Source organism: Vitis riparia, chromosome 7, assembly GCF_004353265.1.
Source record: "Vitis riparia cultivar Riparia Gloire de Montpellier isolate 1030 chromosome 7, EGFV_Vit.rip_1.0, whole genome shotgun sequence".
NCBI lineage: Eukaryota > Viridiplantae > Streptophyta > Magnoliopsida > Vitales > Vitaceae > Vitis > Vitis riparia.
The window spans coordinates 29,036,475-29,053,995 of record NC_048437.1 but is presented as its reverse complement, the minus strand read 5'-3'; the positions used below and the strand labels follow the sequence as shown (position 1 = coordinate 29,053,995).

Here is a 17,521-nt window from a genome sequence, read left to right as displayed (position 1 = left end):
ACATAGCAGTAAAACATGAGCTTACACGTGGAAATGAATATACTTCAAAATTGCTTTGGTTGGATGAAAACCCAGAATTAAAAAATGCTTGTTTTATAGCTGTTTTTGAAAACTTGCCTTGGAATTCGCCTGAAATCTTCATCTCATCATCATTCTTCACCACGTCAAAACGCAGCGTTTTGTGATTATGCGTTTCATTTGCATTTTGAATTCGTTAAAACGCTGCGTTTTGAGGGCCTGTTTCCCTCCTAACATGGCTCTGAACTCGGTTTAAACGGTGCGTCTTAAATCCAATTCACCTGAAGAGCCGTTGGTTCTCGGCGCCTGCTTCGAAGACGATGGAAGGAGGAAGATCGGAGATGGGGGTCACTGAGATCGTGACGCCGGTCGATTCAATGGACTGCTCTCTCGTCTTCCATGTCGTCAAAGACGTCCTAGGTTTCGTCCTTTACATGCACCAGCAAATCCCTTCGTAAGTTCATCGATGTTTTGTTTGGTTGACGAGAAAGTATAGGAAAGCATGAGAATTTGGAAATTTGATTCTTAGTGTTTTCATTGTTTAGGGCCACTGGACCCAAAACCTAAAACCTGCTCTCAATTGAATATAGACAAAATTTTAATTTTCTTTTGTTTTCCTTGGTTTTCTCAGCAACCAAATGGGGTTTATTTTAGGTTTCTGATGCATTTTGGAACCTTTAAGGTTACTTTATTGATTTCGAAGCTACATGAAATGTTCTTGCATAAGAGAGAGCATAGAAGAGCTTCCAAATTCAAATAAAATTGTATTTGGCAAATTGGTAATTACATTTGTAGAAGAAAAAAAAAGCTATAAATCTGTGTCATAATCCAAGCAAAAAGTTAGTTGCTTTCAGAAGCAAAATTTTTTCTTCCGTATCACCAGTAGTACCGTCTTTACCATCAATACACAGCCACTACTGACACTATCTGCAACTGAAGAACCCAAGCAGAAGATATTCTTATTTATTTATTTTTGAATTAAGTTGTTGTTTCGGAAAAAAAAAGGGAAGGTTTCATTTGGAAGCATAAAGAGGGGAAGGCAGGTTTTGGAATGGATTGCTTTTTTAGGAATCTGTAACCAAATGGTACCAAACAGAATCATGGTATTTGACCTGTTTTCTAGAATTAAATGCCTTAAGTAGGGTCTTATCAAAACATTTCTTCTTAGCCTGTGCCTCATTATCCAGTTTTTGTTTCATTTGCTTAGCCAGAAATCTGTTCCTCCACTTTTTCATAAAAGTGAACTGTGTGTTACAACTTACAAGGTGTGAGTTTTGACCTCTTTTTTTTTTTGTAAATTATACCTAAACTTGGTTCCTCTTGCAGAATTTTGCAGGATATTAGTGTTGAGTTTGATGCACTGCATACTGAATTCAAAGAGTTGGTATGTCAGCTGACAAAGGTAGTTTGAATGTAGGATTTTTGCTTAATTTCGGTGCCTAAGAATTGTAAGTTTTAGGAAGTGGTTCCCACAGAAACTGAAGTGGCATCTTCTCGAAGAAGACGAATTGGGAGAATGAGAGAGGTCAGGCAGGGGATTAGGAGACTGCAGAAGTTCATGGATGCTTTTTCTGGGCTCCAAACTGCATTGCAACTGATGCTTAGTGAGGTTCCTGATATCCAAGGAATCATTTTGGTTCTTGGAGCCAGCCCAATTCGGCCACAACATGTTTATGAGTTTCGATTTTCACATGGAAGGGTTGTTCCTGGAGGTGCTTGCAATTTCATTAAAAGCAGAGCTGCAGAAGGTCTTTCAAGAAAGGTTCTTTAATGCTATTTGTACTTCCACCTTAAGTTGCTTTTTATTTTTGGGTATTAATATATCATAGTTCCTTGGGCAGGCTATTCGGGCGCTGATCTCAAAGGGTGCGGGCTCTGCTTCCTATACAGGTTCTTTGTTGAGTGTGTCTTGTCTGTAGAAATTATCTGGTGAGATTGATTTTTCTGGATCTTGAAACATTATCTGAATTTTCTTTTAGGTCCTACCAAACTGTTTCTATTGGTTAGAGCTTCCTCTTCTTTCAATCTACCACTGCATTTTCTTCCCAAGCGTGACTTCAGATACAGCAAAAAGGTAACATAAAGTTATACAGTATCTGCTTTATGTTTGATATGCTTATTTTGTATTAGATGGTTATTTCTTGGGATCTCCTTGTTAGGTGGGGAGGAACATGTTACATTATATCAAGTTGGCAGGGGATCTTTTCTAGAGTTTGGGTTTTGTCCGGGTTCTATCAATTCTTTTGGGCTTTGATATGAGAAATTTGTGCTTATATGAACAACTTGCTTGAGTCTAGTAAATTTTGTGTTAATAAAGTCCTTTACTTACTCAATTTGGGAAGCTATGTTAGTTTTGGTTTGAGATATTTGCACACCAAACCTTAGGTCTAATCATCTGATTGAGATCTTCCAGTTGATGGTTTCCACTCATGAGGTAACCTCAATTGAAATCAACATTTCTTAATGGTCATACCATGTGTTACCATGGGTGTTGGCACAAGAACGCACTGCCACAAATTTTTTTCCTTGTGATGGCACTAAGACTTGTCTTAGCCAACCCAAATGAACACAACCCACACACAACACACAAGCCACACAAGTGAACACAAGAGAACACATAGGAAATCACTTCCCCAACTTGTATCATTTTCTCCCATGATACAACGAACCAAGGCTTACAAATAACAATAAGCCTATGTAGAGACTGATTTCCTCTACCTTTTCCACATGTACAATAGGGTATATATGCATAACTTAAATGCCATCAATTACTTCAAGCAACCACCTCGTTTTAAAGACCTTGCCTACATTCTACCACCTGTCCTGGTAGTTTCTCAAGGTCTGCAACTTCTCCTCAGGTTTGCTTGGTGTCCCACACACTATGGCCTATCTTCAGGTATTGCCTAGTGGCCTATGTATCTTTGCATCACAACCATGTCTGTTGATGAATAGGGAGCCACATCTCCATGCATTGGTTACCCCCATGTTTGCTGATGGGGAGCCACATTTCCATGCATTAGTTATTGTCAAGCACATGTCAACCATGAGCCCTTACCTTATGCCTTAGCCAAACATGAGCCTGATGAGTGGCTTTCTAGTCATGTACTTTGCATCGCTCCCCTTCCTTGTGTCTGCATGCATGCGCCTGACAAGTGGCCTTCTAGTCATGTGCTTTGCATCACTCCCCTTCCCTGTGTCTGCATGCATGCACTCACATGCCCATATGCCACTCACCAAAGCTAGCCCTTGCTTAGCATCATTCCTTTCATCATGTGCTGTAGGATCTTATGACCTTGATTGTACTCAAGGTACGTGCATATAGCATTGCTCATGTGCAACCCATGCACCAAGTTGCTAGCATCCCGCCTTGTCTAAACCACACAACCCACATCCAAGATATGCCATGCTCCACTCATGGTTCCATATCCACATTTGTATGCTTCGCCTAAACCTTTACATACTTGGGTGTATGTACGCCCTAATGGTGCCTTGCAGGGGTGGATCCAATGCATGCCTAGGAGGGGTATATGTCCCCCTGAATTTTTTATTTTTATTTTTTAAATTTAACATAGAGGGATTTGAAACCCTTCCAGTGAATATGTAAAGAATTCCTTGTTACCACTAGACTACGCATACATTATTACGTTTTGTTCATTTTTTGCTCCTCCTGAAATTAATAGCTAGATTTGTCTCCCTTCAAGTCATTTTCTGGCTCTGCCACTGGTGCCTTGCACTTGTTTGTGGAGAATCTCGATTGCCTCAGGTGTGCCCACACCATGCCATAGCCCACACCCTTGGATTTCCCCAAGTGAGACTACCACCCTCTCCCTAAAAAGCATTCTAAGCCATTTTGAATCTGAAAATAGGAGACATCATGGATGCTTCCACAGCATAATAGATTTTCTCTAATCATTGAAAATCTGGAAAAATATTCATCACTTGGAGAGTTCATCTTAGGCCGCTGACAACTTGGGAAAGTTATAAGTGTCAAAACTTGCACTTTGTCAAAGCCCACATGAGTGTGCCATCGTATGCTGTCGTTGCTGCATACCATGCCCACAAGTCATGTAACATGTGCTGGCAGTGCAGTGTGCACTTGCAGCACCACATGCTGCCCACAGCACACACCCTGCTACTCATGCCACTTAGCCCATTTTGATCCCTCAAGGCTGTTTCAGCTAAGTTTAGCAATGCATGTCTTTGGAAGCTGCAATCTTTGCTACAAAGGCATTTTCCAAGGTACAAAACCTTAAGTTTTGACATGCAATCCCCTAACATGCCTTGGCCATATGGGTGCAAGGTGTCACCACACATGCTCATGTTGTGCCTTCTAACGGTTAGTCTGCTGACAATTATCATCATGATCTTTATAACTTCATCACATAAGGAGCTATCTGCATTATACGTGAGTTACCATTTTATTTGTGTACCATAATCAAATATTATTTCATTTCCATTCAAGTAGCTTCTTATTATAGACTCAGCAATAGTTCTGGAGATTTGGAAATTGGTTCCTCCAGTTATAATTCTTAAATGCCTAACCTTATTGAGTCTTCAGGCTCGGACTCCCTTGCATAAGGAGCTTTATGCATCTTGTGCTTGTTTTCATTCATCTTTTACTTGTATATTTGATATGATTGTGCTTCCAATTGCATTTTTTTGTTACAGATAATACCTTTCAGATTGCAGCTTAAGTGCAGAACCCGAAATCAGGAAATGGACACTCCCCATCATGATTCCCAAACTGCTAACAGCAGCTCCATCAATTTAACAGATTCTAGTTCAGATGATTTAATCTGGTATGGAACATCTTACTTGTAAAAATGTTGCCAAGGGCTATTCCAAGATTTCACACCAAAATTTTCTTATACAAATAGGATCAGTATAATAAAACTAACACTACATTGTTATTTCTTTTCAATGTAGCTTCACTTGACAAGATTCTGCACAAACTCCACAATATTTAGAATGTAATAGGGATAATGTAGCATGGTAGTTTATGTTTGGATGAATAAATATTTGATCAGACGAATCCTAAAAACATCCAAAAACCGATCCATTTAACATAAAGCTCTCCTGATTTGTCTAAATTTTTAGTGTTGTATCCCACTTTGAACTTCCAAAGCTTTAGCTACTGCAATAAAAATTTAAAAATGCTGTTTGGATAAAACCCAAGAATGTTTGCTCACTGATTGTGAATTCTCTACAACTTTGCATTAAAACTAGACTTCCCTTCCTCACAGTCCATATGTATCAGTTTTGTTACTTAGCAAGTTAGCATTGAGTGGCATCGCACTCTACCCTTTCTAATCAAACTTTAAGTTGGTTTTTTTGTTACAGGTTTCAGTGTCGTCATGTGATCAAGGGGCTGGCATCCAAGGCACCATCAATGGAGGAATGACAAAGTCAGTTTGAATCCTCTCTGATTCATTGATGACTTTGTTTTTTTGTTTGTTTTGTAACTTTCAAATTTGACTGCTGTCATACTGGAGTGGAAATGCATGAAGATTTAAGTCCAGTATATATTTATCGGTGGCAGGAGTGTAGAGTGTACACTTGCTGCCTAGGGAAAACAATTAGGCTATGCATAATTCTTGAAAATTTTCAAGGAAAAATACGAGCAAGAAAATAAAGAGAAAATAAGACGGAAAGAAAAATCAAGAAAAATACAAATAGATTTTTGAAAACAATAAATTATTTTTACATGCAACTTTAAACTCATTTTATTTACTCAAAAAATAATTTAAAATTTCATAACTTCAAATTTTCAAGAAAATAATTTCTTCTAGGGCTTATTTATTTATTATTTATTTTTAGTTTCTTAGAATCAAATATAGCCTGGGGCTGGCCATTTCTTTAACAATTTTGAAATTAGTTCTAATTTTGGAATTAGTTGTGAAAATAATTTTTGAGAATAATTCTTGAAAAATAATTATATTTGTACTTAAATATAATGCAAAAGTTTTTAAACTATTTTTTATATTTTCACTTCTTTTTTATAACAATTTTAAAAAATAAAACATATCATAATATCTTTAGAAAATAGATTATTTTAATAAAAAAATTTTACAAACTATTTTTAGTAAAGTTAAATTTGTCAAATATGTGTTTTCAATTAAAAAACAATCTTATGTTAGTTAAAAAACAATATGATTTCCCAATTGAATCGGTATTATCTCATTTTTTTAATCAAATATTTCATTATTTTTTAAATTTATTTGATTAAGGAATCATTCAAAATGCAAATTTGAATGAATGAAGTCTTTTTTTGAAAACATGAAATATAATTTTTTTTAGGGCAAAAATATCAACGATTAATCTTTATTTCTTATCTTCCATCAAACACTTTTTGAGTAAAAAGTTCAAAAAGTAAAATGTATGAAAGTCATTTCAAAATTTAGGGAAAATATTTGGTGTTTGTTTGATTTTAGCTTTTTTTATTATTATTTAAAACCCATCATTAATTGATACAATGAATTTATAGGTTAAAAATGGTGAAATAATCCCTAATTTGTAAAAGTAATCCCTTATTTTTATCTCAAGATAAGATTACTTTTATATTAATGATGTTTTTGTTAAAAAGTTACATTTTTAGAATTAATAGATGAAATAATTCTTAAATTTGTAAATTTTTCTCTTCTTATGTTTAAAATTGAGAATCAATCAATTTCTAACCTTTCAATATTTTGATTATTTACATAATTTTCTTTTAAAAAAAATACTTTTACGAAAAAAAGTAGTGACATTTTAATAAAAAAGAGATAACAAATGGAAAATTATTTTATACATTTTAATTAAATAACTTTTGTGTGTTTAGTTTTGAATTTTGTGAAAGTTAGAGTGCGTTTGATAATAATTTTATGAAGTGTTTTTTATTTTTGTAACACTTGATAATTTTCATCATTCAAGTCTTAAAAATATTAAAAATAATTTATATAATTACTGTGAAACGCACTTTTAGAGTTAGCGAATTTAAGAATAAGCTTATTTCATGAGCTATTTGATTAAAAAATCATCATTTATTTTTTTTATCCCATTTTAATAAAATGCCTTCAATTTTATGTAAAAGTAATTTTATTTTAATATATATATATATATATATATATATATATATATATATATATATATATAAATATTTGAAATAATTGAAGGACTATCAAAACATAAAAAGAGATTAAATTCCCATATCGGTTACTCTTAATTTTGATTTCATCCCTTTTAATCAAACATTTAAAAAAATTTAATGAGGAATGAGGAGGCTATGAGCTGATGCGCTTGTGAGGCACAGTGGGCAGTAACTAAGAAGGGAAGAGGCGTTCTCCCCCGATCACCGCCGTCTTCCCCTGATCACCACTGTCTCTCTCACTCTCTCTGACGACAATGAAATTCCAAATCGAAGATGTGACGGTGTACTTCCCCTACGACAACATCTACCCTGAGCAGTACTCCTACATGGTGGAGCTGAAACGTGCTCTAGATGCCAAAGGCCACGCCCTCCTCGAAATGCCCACCGGCACCGGCAAGACCATCGCCCTCCTCTCCCTCATCACTAGCTATGCCCTATCCAAACCCTCCAACCCCATCAAGCTCCTTTATTGCACCCGCACCGTCCACGAGATGGAGAAAACCCTAGCCGAGCTCCGTCTCCTCCACCAGTACCAGCTCCGCCACCTCGGCCCCGCCGCAAGAATCCTCGCCCTTGGCCTCTCCTCCCGCAAGAATCTGTGCATCAATCCAGCGGTTGTTTCCGCTGAGAATCGCGATTCCGTCGACGCCGGATGCCGGAAGCTCACTGCCAGTTGGGTCCGGGCACTCGCCGTTGAGAATCCTAACATACCGACGTGTCAGTTCTTTGAAAACTACGAGAAAGCTGCGTCGGAAGCGGTTTTGCCGCCGGGGGTGTACACTTTGCAGGTATAGTTTCAAAAGTCTTTAATTAGCTTTGGATTGATGATTTCCGTTTGTTTACCCAGAAAAGGTGGGGAAAGGAAAGAAATAAGAAACTTAACATTTCATTAGAATTTTAAGTTGCAGTTTTAGAAACCGGAATTTGTTGCTATGATTGCAGAATTTACGGGCGTTTGGGAGGGATAAGGGGTGGTGCCCGTACTTTTTAGCACGGCACATGGTGCAATTTGCAAATGTGGTCGTTTATAGTTATCAGTACTTGCTTGATCCCAAGGTGGCTGGGATTATATCAAAGGAGATGCAGAGGGAGTCTGTGGTGGTGTTTGATGAGGCACATAATATCGATAATGTGTGTATTGAGGCGCTTAGTGTTAGTGTGAGGAGGCAGACCCTTGAAGGGGCTACAAGGAATCTCAGTAAAATGGCTCAGGAGATTAATAGGTAAGTGTCTTTTTGTTAGAATTTCCAGTTAGTTTTGACTTGGGTTTTGAGGTTTCCCGTATATTTTCCTCTTTCTTTTTAGCTTGCATGATGCTTACTTAATTCAATACCTGTATAAGAATTGAAACTAGAATTTTTGAAAATGGTTCTTGTATTACTACTTTCACGTCTGGATAGCATGAAAAACTTTACACTCTTAAGTTGCTGAATAAATTTTTGTGGGAGTCGTCCTCCTGTGTGGACTACACCCCTTGCCTTTTAGGTTCTCTTTTAGCGTATAGTCTCTTTGCTTATTGAAAAAAGTGGAGCACATGTTTCTCCAAGCACAACGGAACCCTCTCTAGCATTCCATGCTTGATGAATATCAAATGAATTGGTGTTAGTAGTTTTCCACCCCATAAACTCATATTTGACTTGATAAAAAAGTGAAAGAAAATTTTAATTTAGAGCATGTGTGGGTGGAACATCTCTTAATTTTTGATTGAGTTGATTGATAATATGGGAAGGAAGTATTAAAGGGAAAGAGTGGTAGAGGGTGAGTATGGGAAGGGAGGGGTTGTTTGTTTTTGGTGGAGGTTATAGGATCTCTTGTGGTGAGGCTTTGGAAAAGGATTAAGAATGGTTGGGCAAATTGGACTTGGGAGTTTGTGGTGGCTTATGGGATTAAGGGTTTGATTGGATGAGTGGTGTGGGAGGAGCTAAAGTTGTTTCCATGGACCTTTATGCTACAATCGGGAATAAGGAGGTACTAGTTGTGGATTACGGGAATAGAGAAGCAAATGGGGTGTGGATTGGTTCAAATTCTTGCCTTGATAAGCAGTTCCAGAACTGGGAGTTAGAATCTGTAGAGGCCCTAGTTGTTTTATTTTTTCATTTTATAGTTCAACTATGTGGTAGGAGGGGTTGGGGTGGGTTTAGACGCCATATGGTGGAATGGGAATCAAGCTAGGGATTACTGGTTTTTGGTAAAATCATATGGAGGGTTTCGGTGGGGTGTGCCATGGTTATTTCCCTTGGAAAGTGTAATGGTGCAGTGTTGTTCTGATGAAATCCTTTTTACCCCTTGAATGGAAGCTGAGTAAATCCTGGTGGTTGATAATATAACTTGTCGAGGTTTGGTTCTCTCTAGTTGGCACTGTATGCACAAAAATGCTGGTGAGCCCTTGCTTTCTGAAAGTATAACTTTTGAGTTAGTTATTTCTTTGGTGGTGGTTGGGAATGTCTGGATGTTTCTACAGAAAGCAAAAAGGTCTCCTCCAATTTCTCCGCAGGAGCTGGCATGGTTTGTGCAGGAGAACAAGGGAGCTATTTGGAGGGTTTCTCTCATCTGCTTGGCATGGACTGCTTGAAAAGAAATGAACAGATAGGATTGAAGGAGAATAGTTGTCAGTGGAGAAAAATATATTTTTTATCTTTTTCTTGGCCATGAACATCTTATAAGAAGCAATGAGGAGTAATTCTTTATTTCCTTGTATTTAGGATTGTTTTCTTTATGATTTTTTTTAGTGTTTGTTTTTGCATACTGTTCGCACTTAGCAATGATAATAATAATAATAAATAAATAAATAAGTAAATGAAACAAAAGGAAAATTTATGGTTGTGCTGTTTTTCTTCTATATCTGCCCAAATTTCATTATCAATAACTAAAAATTTTATCTCTAAAGGGCCAGATTTAAAACCTTTTTGTTCTGGGCTATTGCTTGTGGAGGAAACTGTTATGTCTTTGTTTGATTTTGTTGATAGCCTGGTCTAATCCTGAGCTAGTGTCATGGAGGAAACCAATGTCTTTGACTTTGTAGATAGTCTGGCCTGGTCTTAGTCAGTGTTTTCTTTTTTTTCTTTGTTTTTGGTTTTGGGGCCTCAATGATCCTTATGTACTCCCTACATATGGGATGTCTTCCTGTCCCTTCCCCTACACCTCCTCTAAAAAAAAAATGTTATATTCCTTTATTTATTTACTTTTTTCCAGCAAAATGTCAGATTTTGAGGTTTGATCAATGCTCTAAAAGGCATGTGATGCTTACACCTTTGAAGCTTGCCCAGGGGCAACAATCAAGAACATTTGAAGGTTCATGCTTCAAAGTGTTAATTTTGGATGAGGTGTAAACATAATACTTGTGTGCATGTTTGGGGTGTCTAGGGTCTTGTGTGGTAAAGTGCTGCTTCTTGGATGACATGGTAGTTTTCCGGGAGAAGGCAAAAGTAGAATTGGAGATAGAAAAAACTAGTTTATTCTGGATTATCTTGAAAAGAATTGTTGGAGTACAGTGTCGTTGTTAATTGTGAAAATCAGTTTATTAAATCTTTGTTCTCATGGATTAGATATTCAGCTAGGGATGTTAATCATTCCTTTGTAGACTTCATCGACAGTTTCGGTCAGTTGATCTATTTTGTACTTTCCTTTTAACTATGTATTTGGGTTGCAGCTCTTTCTTTAGGCTCTTTATCTGTAGTACATACACACAAATTTGCCCATCTGCAAAAATTGAAAAATATTTGTATTACACCTTGTGCTTGAAGCTATTACTTTGCATCCAAATTGAATACGATCATACTTCATCTGTTTGTCTTGCTTTCTCATACATGTGCATGCCTTCATGCAGATACACACATAAATATAAAAAATAATTAGTAAAATCTGTCTCTTATAATTCCTTAGACATTTGCCTTGACATATGCTATTTGGGATTGAGTTTCACTAATTGGCGGATTACTACTTTATGTTGTTTCTTTTCTTCTGTCATTAGAAATGAAGTTTGTTACAGTTCATTAAATTGTTTGACATGGTAGGAAGGTTCAAGGCCACTGATGCGGGTAGATTGAGAGCAGAATACAACAGGCTTGTTGAGGGTTTGGCCCAGAGGGGAAACTTACCTAGTAAGTGGAATGCCTTATAGTGATGGTTCATTAATAAAGTCTAAAAACATTTTTTGAATGCACAATCTATCGACTAAAGTTGGACATGCTTCTTTTTCGCAGTTTCAGACACCTGGCTTGCGAATCCTGCTTTGCCTGATGATATTCTGAAGGAGGCCGTGCCAGGAAATATTCGGCGAGCAGAGCATTTCTTGTCTGTTTTACGTAGATTGGTTCAGTATCTCCATGGTCGGCTGGAAACTGAGAATGTTGAGAAGGAAGGACCTGTTGCCTTTGTTGCCTCGATTAATTCCCAGGCTGGAATTGATCAGAAAATGTTGAAGTTTTGTTATGATCGTCTTCACTCCCTCATGCTGACCCTAGAAATTACTGACACGGATGAGTTTTTACATATCCAAACAATATGTGACTTTGCTACACTTGTGGGAACATACACTAGGGGATTTTCAATCATCATTGAACCATTTGATGAAAGGATGCCACATATTCCTGATCCTGTACTGCAGGTTTGCTTATTTCTAGTTTTTTTTTTTGTTTTTTTTTTTTAAACAACTTTCTGGAATAAATAAGCTGTTTATGGACTTAATATGCAAATCGCACAGGGGACTCTTGAGTCTTGACTTGTTAGAGGTCAGACTCCATTCTTCACATAATCTATCCAGAAGTTATCCATCTCCCATTTCTCTTAATATGCACAATTGCTGATGCTTGCCATTATTTGGTCTGCACAGTGTTGTCCTCTATGTTTGAATCTTTATTCTACTCTATTTAACCTAGTTACCTGTATATTTATTGCGGTTTCTCTTCATGTTGACTTTTCAGCTTAGCTGTCATGATGCTTCTCTTGCCATAAAGCCTGTATTTGAACGATTTCAATCAGTTGTGATTACATCTGGAACTCTAAGCCCCATTGATCTCTATCCTCGCCTTCTTAATTTCAACCCTGTTGTCAGTCGGAGTTTTACGATGTCCTTGACAAGGAACTGCATATGCCCAATGGTTCTCACTCGTGGGAGGTAAGGGGTTAAATTAAGGTTTGATTCTTTTTTCTATTCAATAATTTGGGTGTCATAGTTTCTATTACTACAACCTTTCTTATTAATCTTAGTTGAAAGACATTACTTCCATTAGGTCATTTTTATTTATTTATTTTTGTTTCTTTCTCCTTATTGAATTCAATTTCTTTTTATTTCAGTGACCAGCTTCCTGTGAGTACAAAATTTGATATGAGAAGTGATCCTGGTGTTGTAAGGAATTATGGGAGGCTCCTGCTGGAGATGGTGTCTGTTGTTCCTGATGGGATTGTATGTTTTTTTGTCAGTTATTCTTATATGGATGGAATTGTCAATACTTGGAATGAAAGTGGAATTTTAAAGGTGAGAATGTGCTATTCTTCATCTCTCATTTTGTATAACCTCCATCTCTCATGGACGTGGACTATCTCTCTTTTATGAATGTGTTGGATGGTTGATTTGTTGGTCATCTTTGGCATTTCCAGGTTTTTGTTTCTCCTTTGTTGCCTTGGGTGAGGCTTTCTTTGTATACTGCCGGTGTACATAGGGAGCGCCCCTGTTTTGGCATGTTTTAATATGATTTCTTCTCTTGGTTTATCAAAATTTTTTTGTATAACCTCCATGTTGAAAAATATCTTTTTTTTCCCTTTTACTTTAGGCATCCCAACACATCACCCATCCCCTCTCTTGATTTTTTTCCTCATTAGAATCTCATGAGATCATTTTCTTAAAACTTGGATTTACTCTTATTCAGTTCATGATTCCTTAACTTGGGCTCAACCATCTGTATGGTTCTACACACACTTTCCCTGGGAATTATTTTTGCTTTCTAGAAAAACTAATTTTCTTGATAGATAATGGTATCTTTGTTGCAGGAAATAATGCAACATAAGCTTGTCTTTATTGAGACTCAGGATGTGGTGGAAACTACATTAGCTCTAGACAATTATCGCAGAGCTTGTGACTGTGGGAGAGGTGCTGTCTTTTTCTCTGTTGCAAGGTACTATTTTTCATTATCTTTTGAAATTAAATATTTGTGATTATTAAACTTGAATAAGGGTTGGCAAGTAAACTGCAATTCAGAATAAAAAACAAACTGGGTTATGTAGTGTAATATCATGGTAACTTGAAGTTGTTTTTGGTGGTGTTGCTAAATTATTGAAACTCAGGGACCTTAATTTCCTTTAATAGGCTAAAGGATGTAAAATTAATGTTTCATCTCTGATCTGCTATTCCACAAAATATACAAAGCACAGAACTGTCAGGAGGGACATCAATACCCTGATTATACCCCTATAACTACTCTAGTTCTCTTCAATTTCAAGTGCAGAGGTTTTTTGGATGGCAATATTGAAAGATTTTTTTATTTTTCTCAAAATCAAGGGACTTGGAATTTGTAAAATTTCTATTTCAGTAAATCATGGCCCAAAGGTTCTGGGAAAATTCTTCTGCATTGAAGGAGCTGAAGGTATTTGTCATGTGCACTGGCAAGCAATAGGTTGATTTAACAAAAAATGCTATGATATTTTATTTTAGCATGTTTGCATATAGGTTGATTTAAGATACTTTTGTACTGTTGTGAACGAGATACAAGTCTAAAGGCATTTGGGGGAATCCCCTGATCCCCTGGTATGAACTGCATAAAAGGATGGGGATGATTGAGGGTCCATCAAGATGAGATTAAAAGTTTATTTCTGCACTGTTGCAGGGGGAAAGTAGCTGAAGGTATTGATTTTGATCGACATTATGGAAGATTAGTGATCATGTTTGGTGTTCCTTTCCAATACACATTAAGCAGGTGAATTCACTATAGATATTTCTTTATTTCCATTTTGTGAATGAAATTATGTTATTAATGTCTTGCTGTTTTGCTTCTTGTCATCATTGTGACTGATATGTTTTCCTTTTTTATTCAAGTTTCATAAGTTACTATTTCTGCCTGGTCATGGTTAGACATAATTTCATTTTGCAGAATATTGCTTGCACGGTTGGAATATTTACGTGAGACATTCCAGATAAAGGAAGGCGATTTTCTGACTTTTGATGCATTGGTATTTTTCACTGCACTCTGTGTCATTTAGTGTATGCATTGTTTGGCCTTTGGTTGGTTAGTTCATGTCTTGCTTAAATAATATGAGCTTCATTAATGAGAATGTAATGGAGCAGAGGCAAGCTGCACAATGTGTGGGCCGAGTAATCCGTTCAAAGGCAGATTATGGGATGATGATTTTCGCTGACAAAAGGTTTGTATCCCTTTTATGTAAATTTTCCTTTTTGGATGAGAAATCCCTCTGACAAGTGCACAATTCTATATGCAAAGGAAAATAAATGTATATAGTCAAAAAATGGCAAGTCTATCTGATCCCTTTTATTCGATTTTAATTCTTAAAACATTTTTCTATCACTCCAGATTTTGATTGCTAGAAGTAGGCCATGCCTTTTATCTAAAATATTTCTCACTTGAACTTTTTGTGCCATAAGCCATAAATTTTAACAATCCATAGATAGGATGCTTATGAAATTAGTTCATCATGGAATCATCTATCATTGTCCCTTGAGGCCTATGAAAACCAAAAGAAGTTGGAAAGGTGTTTCCAGCAGTCATGTAAATGAAGAAAGTCAAGTGCAAGATGAAACTGAGTTCATATTTGTGGTTACTACTTGTATCCTTACCTTGTCCAGTGTTTAACCACATGTGCATATTAGTTGGAAGAATCTAGCTAGAGAGCTTAACTGGGGAATTCTTGCTCTGCATTTCTTGATCCTTTGTTATGCCAACGTGCTGGATATCTGGCTTCATTTCCATTGATCCTGTCAAAGCCCTAAGAGGAGATATTTCCCAAATGTGTTATTTGGAGATAATTTCATTCTTCTTTTATACTCCTCATAATACTTATGTATGGTCAACTGAACTTGTGCAGGTATAGTCGTCATGATAAACGCTCTAAATTGCCTGGGTGGATTCTGTCACATTTACGTGATGCACACCTGAATTTGAGCACTGACATGGCTTTGCATATTGCACGAGAGGTATGTCTCTTATTGCGTGCCCACAATCTTGATATTATTGACCTTGGAAAACATGAGATAATCTGTCAGACTTGAAAGTATGGTTCAATAGGAGCATGTCAAGGGCACACCACTTAATGTTTTTATGTCCTAGATCAGATAGTATACTCTTGATCTCAGTTCAAATCAGATATGCATGTCCTGGATTCCCATTGTGTATTTCAACCCTATGTTCCATTGGCATTGTCAATTTCAAGAGCCAAGAAGGAAAAAAAAAAATTCAATATACTTTACACAGCAAAGGTGGTCTCAGGATACGGGCGGTTGCTTTCTACCTTATTCAAGGTATGTCCCGTAGCTCGTACCTATCCTATAAAGGAGCTCTTAAGACCAGACATCACATCAACCATTGTTTTTGAGTAGTGTACTCGTTATAAGAATGGGAAAAGGGGTGGATTCGATTCATCGAGTTGGCTCCATCAGCTAGGTAGCATCTAAAAGCATAAGAGGCTCATAACTAGGTAGTGAAATATCTATCAGATCCATATGCATGAATAGAGTTTGATAAGTTCCATGATTGACCAATCAATGTATGCACTAGTCTGTGAACTTAATCTTGAGCATATATTGAACAAAATTACTGTGAAGTCCCAGACCCTGAAATATTAGTTTCTGTTTCTGAAGATGAGGATTAAAGCTCCAAATATGTGTGGAGTTTAATAAAACAAAAAGTTTACAAAAGCCCATGTTTAGTTGTCTGAGACCCAAGTGAAGTAGCATCGGTGGGTTTTCCCTTTAATTGGTAAATTAGTTAGCAGAACCTCATTTTTTTTTTTTATGGTGGTTGCAGTTTCTCCGCAAGATGGCTCAACCATATGATAAGGCAGGTGTGAGCGGTAGGAAAACCCTCTTGTCAGAAGAAGATTTGGAGAAGATGGGGGATGGCACTACGAACGAAATGTTGTTTTGAGACCTTAAATTCTGCCACACTGCAAATTTTCAATCCCGTGGGCGTCTCCATTTTCACTTTCTAGTTTTCTCCTCACAGGATGTAGTTTTCTGCTGCAAGGAGGACCCATTCCTGCCATTATCAATGGGATTCCCAGGAGGGTGCCCTTGAATAGGATCTTGATTGTACTTGCAGGGATTTTAACCTCTTTTTATTTTTTCCCCTGAACAAATTTTAGGTGGAAGCCCAAATTTTTGAGCTTGTAATTTTTTTGTAGGGTGGGATGCCCTCATTGGCATGTAGCTTTTTTGCATCCATTTTTCATATATTTAATAAAAATAAATATTTTGTTTGTATTTTATATCTTCTTGAATAGAAATGAATTTGATGATTTTAATTTGTGTTTGGATCCATGTAAGAATGTAAGATAGGAATATAAGGTAGGAACAATTATTTTTTCCATTTCAATGTTTGACAACAATGAGAATGTGAGTGAAAAATAAATAAATTGATAAGAATAATATCTTTGTATTTAATTCAAAGAAAATTTTTATTCTTATTTTAAATGAATATTAGTTAAATAATAAGATTAAGGAAAATATTATTTATTTAATAAATAAAAATTAATTATATTAAAAAAAATCTAATGAGAGTATAAGGTAAAATAATAATTTTAAAATGTTTTAGATCACTTCCTATATCAAGAGAATAAAGATATTTTCAATTGAAAATGAATTAAAATCTTGTTTATGATCATTCTTATTGAAATCATTTTTCATTTTATTTTCAATATCATATAAGTTATCTAAATATAGAAATAGATGATAAAATAATTAAATTTCGTTTCATGCTTCGGTTCCCTCTACCATAGATTAAGGGTTGTAACATTTTGGAAACTATCATTTCACTAGCCTTTGGCTTATTTATTTCTATTATTATTAAAAATTAAAAATTACTCAATTACATATTTATTTATATTATTATTATTATTAAAAATTAAAAATAAGGGTTGATGTTTGGTATGACTTTTACAAAATGAGATATAGGATGGGTTAATGGGATATGGGAAACATCACTCATTGTTATTTGATTAAAGGGTCAAAATATGTTATTTTCTTTGTTTTGAAAATAAAGAGGTAATTTATGTGGAAACATGAAATGACATGCTTTTAAATATTTTTATTTTTATAGTTTATGTTTCCACTAAAGAAAAAACACTTGTGTTTTCAAAATCATGCTTCCAAAAGGCTAATTCAAAATTCTATTTCAAGATTGTATTTTGCCTAACATAAAAAATGAAAACATT

General features: G+C 36.0%; 2 protein-coding genes across 3 annotated transcripts; both read left to right on the top strand.

The window, feature by feature from the left end:
• Window positions 1-25: 25 nt before the first annotated feature.
• Window positions 26-5,539, top strand: LOC117918550. 2 transcript variants are annotated; one of them, XM_034835281.1, is made up of 7 exons: window positions 26-472; window positions 1,345-1,402; window positions 1,478-1,780; window positions 1,860-1,908; window positions 1,998-2,092; window positions 4,687-4,817; window positions 5,359-5,539. In XM_034835281.1, exons 1-7 carry the CDS (start codon window positions 339-341, stop codon window positions 5,417-5,419), a joined length of 831 nt encoding a protein of 276 aa, XP_034691172.1. In that variant the 5' UTR covers window positions 26-338; the 3' UTR covers window positions 5,420-5,539. The 2 variants fall into 2 exon arrangements, with proteins under 2 accessions (XP_034691172.1, XP_034691171.1); XM_034835280.1 differs by having other exon boundaries at window positions 1,848-1,908.
• A 1,747-nt stretch (window positions 5,540-7,286) lies between these two features.
• LOC117918958 (general transcription and DNA repair factor IIH helicase subunit XPD) lies at window positions 7,287-16,539 on the top strand. Its single transcript, XM_034835955.1, has 12 exons — window positions 7,287-7,932; window positions 8,087-8,367; window positions 11,162-11,244; window positions 11,347-11,750; window positions 12,067-12,260; window positions 12,440-12,620; window positions 13,133-13,257; window positions 13,966-14,055; window positions 14,230-14,308; window positions 14,424-14,500; window positions 15,179-15,287; window positions 16,117-16,539. The coding sequence occupies exons 1-12, from the start codon at window positions 7,399-7,401 to the stop codon at window positions 16,234-16,236; spliced, it is 2,277 nt and encodes a 758-aa protein (XP_034691846.1). The 5' UTR covers window positions 7,287-7,398; the 3' UTR covers window positions 16,237-16,539.
• Window positions 16,540-17,521: the final 982 nt, after the last annotated feature.